Raw genomic sequence first — 14,068 nt, 5'->3', positions numbered from 1 at the left:
CAAAACAAAACAGAACAAGCTCATAGATGCAGAGAACATATTGGTAGTTGCCAGAGGTAGAGGCGGCAGCATGTTAAATGGGTGAAGGGGGCCAAAAGGCACAAACTTCCAGTTATAAAGTAACTAAGTCATGGATACATAATGTACTACATGGAAACCACAAGTTGTAATACTGTATTGCATATGTGAAAATTGCTGAGAGAGCGGATATTAAAACTTCTCACAAGACAAAAAATTCTATAAAAGTGATGATGGATGCCAACTAGACTTATTGTGGTGCTCACTTTGCAATATACGCATATACTGAATCATTAGGTTGTACACCTAAAACTAACATAATGTTCTATGTCAATTACATCTGAATAATAGTAAAATTAATTTAGGAAACAAAGTCACTAAATCAATATTTTCATAAACTTTCTGGCTGATGAAATGCTCCCATAATTTCCCAATTTTGTGAAATAAGATGTTGCTTTCTTGCATGAAAAGAAACATTCAGTATCCCCACATATTTTACTACTTTATAAAACAAGGAGTACCTTGAAAATCTTAATATTTGCTGCTAGAAAAGAGCTACTTAGTGGCACTTAAATAAAATCAATACAACTCTGCTATATTCCTTAACTCCAATCAGCAGGGTACTTGGCTCAGTAACTTTGAGGTATATAGTTTGCAGCAAATATAGCCTTGTAGAAAGATTTTTCATTTACAGGAGAATGACAGGTAGGTACTGAAAGGATTACCTAGACTACAACAATTTAAAATATTACATAATTTTTTTAAGAATCATCAAGAAGTGAATCCAGAAGGAGAAGTACAATATAAAGACCAGCTTTCTCTTTGAAGGCATCTGCCAAGCCCCAAACTAGAACATTAATTTTCAAGGCCATGAAGTATTGGGGAACAGGAATCAAGACTTTCAAAAGTAAAGAGTCTAACAGGATTTCCCCCTGACAATAAAGACCTGATACCCCCAAAGAATTATACCCTCAGATTATCAGTGAGCCAGAAACAAATCTTGTCCCTTTATTCCACACAAGGGAAAATCACAGGAATCTCCCTAGATAAATGGGGGAAAATGGGAGAATCTCAAACCACAAACCAGGCTTCATGCATCCCAAATTACTCTTACCTAGGTGGCCTATAAAAACTAAAGCTGAAAATTCAGTTTCAAATGTTCATAGCTTCCTGGCAGAAATAAAAAATAAAAAATAAAAAATAAATAAAAAAGCCATCCTCTCTGATGGAATAAGCTTTCAACCCCACATTAAAGACTTCCTATATATATGACTTTCCAAGCACTATATATAATCTCATATTAAAACACACATACGTAGACAAGATGTGAAACAAAACACCATGAGTAAGAGTCAGTAGACAAGCAGCATAATCCGACTCTTAAAGACCTCATGTACTAGAATTACAAAAAATAAAATATGAAATAAGACTAACGAAAGATAGGACAAATAAATTAAATACACGATCCTTCACTGGATCTTTCACTGCAGTTAAAAAAACTATCAAGGTTGTTATTTGACAAGTGAGAAACTGAATATTAACTGTGTATTAAATAACACATGAATATTAAACTTCTTGGGTATGATAAATAATCTTTCACCAAGAACAACAACAACATCAATTTTGCTGGAAAGTCCTTATACTTAGAGAAAATATTATGTTGTCTTATCCAGATGGTCCAGAAAAAAATTATTAGAGGGCAGAAGACAGAAGGAGGAAGAGAGAAATAAAGCAAACGTGGCAAAACATTAAAACAAATCTAGATAAAGGCTATCTAGCATGTGGATGTTCACTATACTATTTTTTCTTTTAGGTTTAAAACTTTTCAAAATAATAACATGGAGAAACTCCCCCCACAAATAAGTAAAAACTAAAATGTTTTTAAAATTTAAGGACTGGCTGAATATCAAATAAAGATGAAAAACAGTGAACAGGAATTACACCAAAAATTACTAAGAATGAAGCACAAAGAGACACAGAGATAAAATTCACAAGAGAAATCAAGAGACATGACCAGTGGAAGTAGATTACTCATCTAATCAAAGTTCCAGAATGAAAGGAAAGAGAAAGTAGGACAGAGGCTATATATAGATGGCTAAAAATTTTCTAGAACTAATCAAAGATAGGACTCCTCAAGTTCAAGAATCCCAAAAAAACCTTGGCAGGAAATAAAGACACTTTCACCTAATCACATTATGGGAAAATTACACATATGAGATCTTAAAAGCTGCCAGCTAGAAGAGACCAGCTGCTCTTCAAGGAAAAAATCAAACTGACAGCTGGATTTCCAACATCAACAACAGAAGCCTGAAAATAGGAGAATAAAATCTTCAGCGAACCAGGAAAAAACAAACAAGTAAACAGTTAACTAAGAACTGTTTATCAAGGGAGGGGCTGGGTGGCTCAGTCAGTTAAGCGTCTGCCTTCAGCTCAGGTCATGATCCCAGAGTCCTGGGATTGAGCTGAGCCGGGCTCCCTGCTCAGCAAGGAATCTGCTTCTCCCTCTCCCTCTGCTGCTGTCCCTGTCTGTACTCTCTATATCAAATAAAAGAATTTTAAAAATCTTTTTTACAAAGAACTGTATATCAAGTAAAGATATCCTTTAAAAATGAGGAAAAATAAAATTTCCAGACAAAAACTAAGATTCTATCACTAACAAATCCTCATTAAGAACATATTTATAAGTACATGCTTAGGACAGTAATTATCCAAGACAAAAGTTATCCAAGGTAATCTAATCTGCATAAAGGAACATTAGAAAAGAAAGTGCTAAAGATGAGGATGAATTTAGAGTCAACAGTACAACAGTAAGGAGCCTAAAAACAAAAATAAAGGACAACAATAGCAAACAGCACATACAGTTCTCACATGGCTTTAAAGAGCAAGAAGATACTAACTTTAGACTTTGCTAAGTATGCACGTTGACATTTCTAAGGCAGGATTTGCAACAGCACTATTGACATTAGGGCCAGATGATTCTCTGTTGAGGGAGCTATCTTGTGTATCACAAGATGTTTAATAACCCACTTCTACCCACTAGATGCCAGTAGCCCTCAAGTTTTAACAACAAAAAAAATGTCCCGAGACATTATCTAATGTCCCCCAGGAGGCAAAACTGTATCCAGTTGAGAACCACTCTTTTAGGGTAACCATTAAATAAAGCTCTGAATCAGATGGAAGAGTGAATGCTTATTCCCCCTCTCAAACCCCACTAAAAGTACTGAAATATGCTTTTAAAGACTTATCACTGCCAAGAACAGGATGAACAAAAGAAGAGACAGCAGTCATGAAACTCTGGAAGCTGAGAATCAGATGAACAAAAGATTAAATTATCTGCAAAGAACACAGATTCTAAAACAGTGGGGGTAGAAGGTGGAGTTGGAGAGGAAAGTGAAATCCAACCACTTGACAGAGCAGAATCTTCAAATGGCTCAGGAACTGACAGTATTAGGTCCTCCTGGACCTAGGGCTCAAGGCACGGATATTGCAATGAGGAATACAATTGCCAGAATCCCTTTCCTTCAGGCCTGCTTCCAAGATGTGCACCCTTCCCTCTTCTTAGAAGGAATTAATGGAATTAATGACTTCTCATGAGGGATAAACAGTTAAGATTCTGATTTGGAAGACAAGAGGCACAACTTGGACATGGGTACCAACCAACCAGAAAATGGGGAAACTAAAGAACTCTATGTCAAACTAAATGCTGACTGCCAAGACCCTGGAGGCCCTTACTTTTCCGGCAGATTTTAAGACTTCTGTGGAGACTGACTAGTCTAAAAGTAAAGACTTCATGGTCTGGGATGCCTGGATGACTCAGTGGTTTATTAGTGTCTGCCTTCAGCCCAGGGCGTGATCCTGGAGTCGCGGGATCGAGTCCCACATTGGGCTCCCAGCATGGAGCCTGCTTCTCCCTCTGCCTGTGTGTCTGCCTCTCTCTCTGTCTCTCATGAAAAGTAAATCAAATCTTAAAAAAAAATAAAAAAAAAAAAGACCTAACAGTTCTGACCCTGGAGACTCAGCAAGCAGCTGATCCATATTGCCATAGAGTGAAGTTCAAAATGTCTTACGATTATGAAAAAAAAATTATTCCCAACCTAGAATTTCTATACTCAGGAAAGCTATCAATTAAATATAAGAGCAGAAAAAATATATGAGCAGAATACATTTTCACCTACAAAGTCTCAATATTACCTCCTATGTGCAATCTTTCTCAAGTAATTTTGGAAAATGTGTTCTAGCCACCTTGGAAATACCTATGTTTTAAACAAGCTGTACAGAAAGACTTATTTACAAATCACTCTCATCTATTTATTAAAATAGAAAGCTAAAAAGCACGTTTATAGTTGCTGTGTGTACTTTAAATTCCTTTAAATTATTCTATAAATCCTTTCCATAATTCTTCCAAATTATTAGGTTTTACTTTATTATTCATACACAAAACAATGTAATTTGAAATCTTTCTAGATCTACGATTCAAATAATTTTCCCAACATTTTTCTTGTTATAGTAATGCATGAACAAATTTCTCACTATTGTCGATCCCATTCTTGAACACTAAAAGTACAAGCTACCACCAAACCAAAGCTATAAATAACCAACTGAAAAATAGGACAAGAAGAGGAGTTATTAACTACAAAAAGCTTTTAGATTCTGCTAAATACAAGATGTGCTAGCTGATTTTTCCAGGTCCTACCTAACTGGAGTTCTGTTTTTATTATACATGCTTTCCATAAGTGCACAATGTCCTATGCAGGGATAGGGGCCTCGTCTATCAAAAAGCAGGATTTAACTCCATTCTACCAATCCCATCCAAACCTCGCCTGCATGTCTGAATAGTCCCAAGGAATCTCTCCAGACCTCTGACATGACTGTTTCTCAAAATATATCTGGCCAAGTTCAGTGCATCACTTTCCAAAAGGTGTAGGGGAAGGGTAGGGAACAGGTAGTATGAACACTTGGGTAGAGAAAATAATGATTTTATGGTGAACAGTTGTACTTTATGTGATGACTCATTTATAGCAAAGGAATTATACTTATTTCTTTACACTTAAGTAAAAAGTGATCTACTCTGACAAAAACTGAAAAGTAACTTGGGTAAGCTGTACCAAACCAACAGAGAAATGTGTCTGTTTTAACAAGTTAATAACTTTGTATTTATGTATATGGCTGTCACATCATATATTTTCTTTCCTTTTTCTAAAAAATGTCCCTGATTCAGCAATAACAATAACTGAGTTAGTATATCTTCTATAATGTGAGGAAAGCCACTGGCACTAAGCAACTTTAAATGAGTTAGTCCAGGAACTAGTAAATACATTATGAGGTTAACTACTAGTCAGACATTAGAAAATAACTAGCATTAATATAATGAAACTGGGAAAGAACATTTAGTATCTTGGAGATTTCAAGTACTCTACCATTTCAATACCAAGAAACAAATCTATTTACTTCTTTTGTTTTGAATAATGAAAAGAGAGTAAGTCTGGTAAGTCACTGGTTGATTCCTTAACTACTCATACCTCTTGGTCTCCTGGACTTTGGAAATCTCCTTTGCTTATATTTGTATCCCGAGTCCAACGAGGTGGTTTCCAAGTTCTTTCCTGGGTACCTCTGTTATAGTAATAACAACGCCCTGAACTATCTTTATGAGTTTCCCATTCTCCATTAATCTGAATTGCTGGGCTCCCAGGAAGTGGGGGTAGAGCAGACTGGGATATTTTCAGTTCTTGTAGATTAGCGTAGACAGGAGAATCTGGACGTCCTTGATTTGGAGGTGTTGTTGCCTGTAAAAAATGTGAAATATTCATGCTTAAACTGACATAACATTTACAAATAAAAATTAAACGAAACATGAGACATAGAAAATACATACAAACTTATTTTAAAACATACAGGTGTACATATTCTCTATAAAAAAAACCAATTTCACAGTATTAAAATTCATGATTTGAAGAAAACATAAAAGCTTCAAACAGAATCCAAAGTGTATTTAATAACTTTCCATCACCTAAAAGAACAGTCCACTAGAAGTCAGGAACTGTGGGTTCCAGTTCAAGATGTGGACTAACAAGGTGTATGACATTGGATTCAATCACCTCATCTCCCCAAAATAGAATTTTTAAATCTCTGTAAATGAGGGAATCAGATTAAACCAGATAGGTCTCCTTTGTCTCTAAAAGTCTAGGATTTTAGGCAATTTTTTAAAATACAAAAAGTCTTATATATAAGTAACTCAATATTATTCAGACGACTATCAAAAGAAAGATTCTTTGTTCTAAGCTCAAGTATTAAGTCAGGAATATGTAAGTGAAAGATAAAGGAGATATAATACTTCAGCCAAGAATTTACTACATTCTACTCCCTCTTAGCTAGAATTTCTCAGTAGCCATAAACAAATCATTTAATCTCTTCCTAGGTTCCTTATTTGTGAATTTCCTAAACGTGAAAAATAAGAATTAACTCTAACTGATTTAAATTCTTAATCTCAACCTACAGCTTTACTTTTTATTTTTAAATGTCTCACTAGATGTCAGTCAAGAGTAGAATTTTCTTCATAAACTTTGCATATAAGAACACTGTAAACTGTATTAAGTTAGAGTTCTAGGGGCTGATGAAAAAAGCACATATCTGAGAAGACCTTTTTATACCGTGTATTCATTCATATTTGTGTCTATATCTTTCCTTTTACGACAGGGTTTCTCAACCTTGGCATCAGTAACACTTTGGGTCAAATTAATTGTTTACAGTGGAGGGCTATTTTGTGTGTTTTAAAGTATTTACTAGCATCTCTGGCCTCCGCCCACTAGATGATAGTGGTATTTCCACTATGTCAACTAAAAAGTCTCCAGACATTGACAAATGTCCTCTGGAGACAAAACGGACCCTAGCTGAGAACCACTGCTTTACTATATAAATCCTAGAGTTATATTCAGATGTTAATTACTTCTATAACATACCCAAGAGTTTTATGAATTTTTTAAAAATACTGTATTTAAAAAGGGAAATGTGGATGGATACCCTCAATTTAATTAATTTTATTAAAATTAAAGTACTTTAACTTCTAAAATATTTGCTTATAAAATAATTATAATGAATATAAATCACAGAATAGGATTTAAAAGAGAACAGAGTAAAAATAACCCCAAACATGAATACATATGTAAAATGATTACACTGGGTCTTTTTAGTATATCTGCTGCCGAAGCGAGCACGACTGGGTCTTTTTTACACATGGTAATTACCCAACTACTGTATTCAATGATACAAATTGACTGTTTCCTTGAAATGTTAGCTTTGAATTTAGACTACCATCAAGCAGCATCTTTATATGAAGAAAATCTATCCACGAAGACAGAATTTCCATGTAGTATTTCTCTTCCAGACTAATTCCATATCCTGGTGAATTAGCCAAAGTAACAACGTTTCTGTGACTACAATGAACTCTACTATTATAACAAACAATTCTATGTAGCAAATCATTCTCCAGAACCTTATCTAGAGAATATTTATTCAACAAGTGTTAAAAAGAAATTCTTACTTTGCTCCTGATGCTTTTCTAGGCTTGGGGAAATAAAGATACCAAGAAACAGTCATTTTGTAAAAGATATTTTGGAAAATTATATTAAATCTTTAAGAAACAACTAATTCCTAATAAACAGTTCAAATTCAAAGTTTTTCTAATCTGAAAAATAGATATACTTCAACACAATTTATGAGGCTACCGTAATTCTAAAACAAAACCAGAGAAGAATTAAATGAATAAAAATTAAAAACCAATCTCACATATAAATATAAATAAAAATATACTAAGTAAAACATTAGCAATCAAATCCAGCACCGCATTAAGTAAATCAGGAAAAAAGTGGAAATATTAAGAAAGTCTGTCTTGGGCATTCCGAGTGGCTCAGCAGTTTGGCGCCGCCTTCAGTCCAGGGCGTGATCCTGGAGACCCTGGATCAAGTCCCACATTGGGCTCCCTGTAGGGAGCCTACTTCTCCCTCTGCCTGTGTCTCTGCCTCTGTCTCTCTCATGAGTAAATAAATAAAATCTTTAAAAAAAAAAAAAAGTCTGTCTTTAGGAACTTTTTTTTTTTTCCATTAACAGATTCACATAATCATCTCCACAGATAAAAGCATTTGATAAATTTCAATATGGATTCAGGATAAAATTCTTACCAAGTAAGAATAGGTGTGATGTCTCCCTAATTTGGCTTTTCTTTTTAAAAGATTTTATTTATTTGAAAGAGACAGAGAGACATAGAGCATGAATGGAGAGGGACAGGGGGCTGAGCAGGCAGCCTGATGCTGGGCTCCATCCCAGGACCCCAAGATCATGACCTGAGCCTAAGGCAAACACTTAACCAACTGTGAGCCACGCAAGTGCCCCTAATTTGACTTTTGGAAATTATTATTTAAAATAAATATCACACACACACATACACACACACAAATAAAATAAATATCACAGCAAGACACTGATAAGAAGTACTTTCATTAAAAGAGTAAAACTAGGATGCCAAGTGTCACTGCTTCTATTCAACACTGCACTGGAGGTACTAAGCAATGTCCTAAGATATAAAAATGAATTTAACTCAAATACCTAAGAGAGAAAAAAGAACCCTGATATGTCAGTGGCTTTAAATAAATATCTGAAAACCCAAGTCCATAAAAACTAAGAAATGTTGTCAAGATAAAGATCATCCAGTTTCCCATACATAAGCAATGACAAACTGGAAAATGTAACAATAAAAAAAACCTCACTCACAATAGGAAAGGAATACAAATTAGCTTAAAAGAAACGTACAAAACCAAATTAGGAATACTTATAAAACCTCCCTCAGGTGCCTAAAATCATACTTGGATAAACCTCTGTTCCTAAATGGAAAAAATGAACTTTAAAATCATGTTATTTCTGTAACAATCTATAAATTCTACAAAGTCAATGCAGTGTCCAGCAAGCAGTATAATTAGTATACTGTCTAGCACACAGTAGCACTTATAATGAAATCTGCTGAGTGAACACATGAACAAAAGAATGCAAACACATAATACCCAAGTAAAAGCAAATTTCAAGGACCTGAAACTGGTTACATGTAATAAAAAGAGAAGAAATGAGGAAAAATCCACATTACTAGTTTGGGGAAAGGATGAACAATTTTGTCACCATTTACGATAGAAACTATCTAAAAATGAATTGGGAGTCAAATACTCAGGTAAGTACTAAGGTTACAAATATAAATTTTAAAATGTACTGTCTTCTAAGACTTCGGAATATAGCAAACGAAAAGTGAAACAAAAGATCATTTAAAAGCATAATAGACAAGACTCAGAGCTACACATGGAATGCTATGGGAGTCAGAAGGAAAAAGACCTGGAAACAAATGACTGAGTCCTAGAAACGAGTAAGAAAGAGTCAGTTAAGTAAAAGTTGGGGATAGAGGAGGCAACATGAACAAAAGTTTGGAAAAACAGCATGGTACAGCCAAGGAATGATGTGACTCCTAGAGTGGGTAAAAGGAGAAGGAAGAGAAAGATCTAAGAAATGGCAAAGTACAGAACAAGGAGGGTTGAAGACTTTAAGCTAGGAAGTACATTCTGATTTAAAATTTAGAAATATTACAGATTTTATTTTAAATTTTTAAAAGATTATTTATTTATTTATTCACGAGAGACACAGAGAAAGAGGCAGAGACCTAGACAGAGGCTCTGGGGGAGCCCAATGTAGGACTTGATCCTAGGACCCCGGGATCATGACCTGAGCCAAAGGCAGATGCTCAACCACTGAGCCACCCAGGCATCCCAATATTACAGATTTTAGAGGGACACAACTAGAGGCAGAGATTGGTTATGCTAGCACACAAAAGTATAGACAGAAGATGAGAGCTGTAACAGGCAGGACAAGGAGAGCAGGGAATGGAGCAGGCCAGATTTAAGAAATAATTAGGTTAAATTAGCATGAGGATTTTATGTTTGTTTACATGAAGTATATTTTTTGTTAAGACTAATGTGGATCCCAGAACCCTGGGATCATGAGCTGACTGAAGGCAGACGCTTAACCAACTGAGCCACCCAGGTGTCCCTCTAGTGTTGTTATTATTATAATTATTATTGAAATTAATATAATTAAGAGCACCAAAGTTAGAGAATCTAATAAAAAAAAAAAGGCAAAATGGAAGATCAGAAATAGAAGATCCAAACAGGAAAAGGTGATATTTAAAAGTCAGAGAGAAGGAAAATTTCAAAAAAAAGGGGAATTTGACCTTATCAATCCAAAGACTTCAATATAGCAGCTCTAGAACAATCACTAGATTCAGTAAATTAAGAAGTCATTAAAGGACTTCAGCTTCCAGGCACAGGGATTCAAAATTATCTTCCTGCCATCAATGAGAAAAGTGAATGAAATACAGGAAACAAGTATTTTCAGGCATTGTACAACAAACAGCGCAGAACTGTGATCTCAAAAAGAAGAAAAAAATGAGGTGTACCCTACCATTCCAAGGCTTTCTGCCTGGAGGTAGTTCCCAGAAATCAGCACAGGGAGAGAAAGCTCATATAGTTTCAGTGACTAAACAGGACAGATAAAGGTTTACATTTATTACTTAAAATGACAAAGGGAAAATTATAAGAAATGAAAATAATTATATAAATATCAAACACTGTGATGAGAGGAAAAGGAAAATGGTCTCTAAGTTTTCTGGGGAATCTCCAAATTTTGTTGGTGTTCTTCAAAATTGATAAATTAAGAATGTGAGGTGACAGTTACGTCTAAAATCAAGAGATATAATGGTAATTTTAAGTAGAAGAATATATGATTAGAAGATGTTAACTGACAATGAATAAATGGTAAAATTTTAATGTTTCATATTGTTACTACTACCAGTTAAATTTTTTGACAAATGTTCTTTTGAAGTGTTGCTCATGTCCTCTCAGCAACAGTTTCTAACAGAAGAACTTTGTTTTCTTATTGAATTAAGAATTAACTTCATGGGGCAACTAGGTGGCTCAGTCAGTTAAAGTGTTTGCCTTCAGCTCAGGTCATGATCCCAGAGTCCTGGGATCAAGGCCCTGCTCAGTGAAAAGTCTGCTTCTCCCTCTCCCTCTCTGTGTGCTCATTTTCTCTCTCTCTCTCTCTCTCTCTCTCTCTAATAAATAAATCTTAAAAAAAAATTAACTTCATAATTAAAATCAGCTTATACCTTTCAACTTCCAAAGTGTGTAGAAAAAGAGGACTGCTCAAACCATTGAGGAAAAAAAAAAAATCAAGAGAATTATCATTTACTGATCACTAAGGATCTTCCTCAAGAATTCTTAAAAATATAAATTCTTGACAGAATACTTAATATATAATATCAAACTAATTTTTACACATAGAAAACAGTCTAACTACAAAGAAGAATGTAAGTAATTACACAGCATTTTATATAGTGAACCAAAAATACTTTTTTTTTAATTGAAAAACACATTCAATGCTGGTGAAGGTCAAACATAAGAGCTTCAGTTTTTTGGTGGTAACTTTACTTAGCTGAACCTTTTTAGCAAATAGTTTGGCAGTACGTGTCAAAAGCTTTAAAAAACATTTTTAGAACCCTGAGCAAAGGGGGGGAAAATCCTGAGTACAGAAAAGTTTTTCCCATAAAGATGTGCATTCTAATGTTATTTATCAGAAATAAATTAGAAACCATCTAAATATCCAGCAACAGAAGAATGGTTAAGTAAACAATGATATATGAGTCAATTTATACAGATAGATGATAGATAGATAGATAGATAGATAGATAGATAGATAGATAGATTGATTGATTCGGTGAGGCATTGAAAATGGTAATGATGGGCAGCCCTGGTCGCTCAGCCGTTTGGCACCACGTTCGGCCCAGGCATGATCCTGGAGACCCAGGATCGAGTCCCACACGTTGGTCTCCCTGCATGGAGCCTGCTTCTCCCTCTGCCTGTGTCTCTGCCTCTCTCTGTTTCTCATAAATAAATTTTAAAAAAATCTTTAAGAAAATGGTAATGATTTTTAATAACATGATAAAACAAATTATGAGGTTAATGAGAATAGAATATATATATATAAAAAAAAAAAACGGCCTCAAATTCCAACTAAACTCCAACAAAAGTATGGAGAAAAACCAACTAAAACATTATCAGTTTTCTCTGGATAATGAGATTACGTATGATTTTTTTCTATGTGTTTTATTTCCCAATTTTACAATGAGAATTATTGTCTTTAGAGCGGATTAGGACAAGAATCTGGGGCACCTGCTTAGTCCAGGAGACTGGTAAAAATAACAAGAGTATTAACATTAGATAAATTAGTCTTTCTTAACAGGTGGTCAGTGTATCATCTATATCAGACTCATTCAGGAACGCTTTTTTTTTTTTAAATTTAAAATTCTTAAGTCATATCCCAGAGTCACCGGGGGTGGACAATAGTGGGGGGTGGTAGTCAAGAATCTGTATTTTTAAGTAGTCTATGGGATCCTTATGTATACTATTGTTTGGAACACACTGATAAAATTAAATCTTTCTAAAAGGACTCAGGACAAACTGGTTCCCTAGGTCCAATAAATTTGTATTATAAAAAGCAAAGTACTTAAAGACAATTCTGTCCATATAACCAGTTGTCTCTCAGTCTGCAGATAAGTCAAAGAAAGAATTAAAAGAATAAAGCAAGAAGTACTTCCAACATGTGAATCATATAAAAATTAGTTTTCCAGTATTTTTAAGACTTAAGTATTGTGCAGTTAAACCAAAGAACCTTGTTCATGAACTGTAGACAACAAAAGTAAGTAATTTTTCATACAACAAAAAATCTTTAAAAGGAGAGCACAGAAACAAAGTTAATTTTATGGGCCATATCTGTCATTAATTAACAACTAAAATGGGACTAGTACCTCTGTACATGACCCAATTTTATATTTAAAAAAAGCCCTGGCCTGTTCCACTTTATCTATAGATAGACTAAAATAGTCCTCTCACTATCCACAGAAAGAAAAAAAATTGGGAAATCATATACATAAGAAGGTAACTTTAAACTTAGACTCTACCTGAATCCTTACTTTTTAAATACCAAAAACAAGGATGCCTGGGTGGCTCAGCGGTTAAGCGCCCGCCTTCAGCCCAGGGCATGATCCTAGAGTTCTGGGATCGAGTCCCACATCGGGCTCCCTGCATGGAGCCTGCTTCTCCCTCTGCCTATGTCTCTGCCTCTCTGTGTCTCTCATAAATAAATAAATAAATAAATAAATAAATAAATAAATAAATAAATAAAATCTTTAAAATAAATAAATAAATAAATAAGTACCAAAAACATTGAGATTTGTCCCTTTTTACTTTAGTTCAGTATTTGCTTCTAAAATAAACTTCAGAGAATGGCAGAATGTATTAACTAGGAGCTATAACTATTGTTTCTTAAACAGCATATGCTGCTCAGTACTAATACTTAGGTACCTACCTTCACAACAACAATAATAAAAACAACAATGCTGAATTATATTCATATAAATCCGCTTATACTTATGTTACTGAATAATCAGTCTAATTCCCTACAGCCTACAATCATATCTTTGACTTAATTTCTGAGTAAAAAACAAAATGCTTACCCAGTATCAGACTCCAAAACAAAATTTAAATTATTTTTTAACTCTATTTTAAGTTAAGTGAAAAAAAGACACGTGCCTTTGGTAATTTACCTGCTTAAACTCTGCCTTACCATAAATGCTAATTATTACACTGGGCCAACTAACAGAACAGAGGAGAAAAACAGCCAACAATCCAACATTCCATTAACATACACTAAAATTTTGTTTTAGTTTCACAATTCAAAATTGCCCATCAATTTTCACTAGAAAGTTGAACTTTCCACATCTTTTCACTTAAAACCAAATTTTAGGGACAAAAACACATTATCCTTTGGTTGATAATTTTAAAATATAAATTCTAACGTTTATATCTTAAAGCATGACTGCACTGAGATTTCCAGGTCTGCAGAGTATACATTTTCTATGATTTTATTTACTTAGCTAACATTTGAGAACTAATTACAAGATGGG

The 14,068-nt window shown here is 34.4% G+C and overlaps 1 protein-coding gene across 19 annotated transcripts in view; it reads right to left on the bottom strand.

The window, feature by feature from the left end:
- Positions 1-14,068, bottom strand: part of ARHGAP12 (Rho GTPase activating protein 12) — a 154,384-nt gene that overhangs the window by 79,304 nt on the left and 61,012 nt on the right. For all 19 annotated transcript variants that reach the window (XR_013379334.1, XR_013379335.1, XM_077896892.1 and 16 more), the window contains one exon: positions 5,538-5,801. Coding sequence is in view for 17 of the 19 variants with exons in the window: in XM_077896892.1 (XP_077753018.1) it covers positions 5,538-5,801 (264 nt within the window). In the remaining 2 variants the exon portion in view is untranslated. The remainder of the gene's footprint in view (positions 1-5,537; positions 5,802-14,068) is intronic.

This window comes from Canis aureus, chromosome 5 (genome assembly GCF_053574225.1).
Source record: "Canis aureus isolate CA01 chromosome 5, VMU_Caureus_v.1.0, whole genome shotgun sequence".
NCBI classification, from domain to species: domain Eukaryota; kingdom Metazoa; phylum Chordata; class Mammalia; order Carnivora; family Canidae; genus Canis; species Canis aureus.
This window is presented reverse-complemented; position numbering and strand designations above follow the sequence as displayed.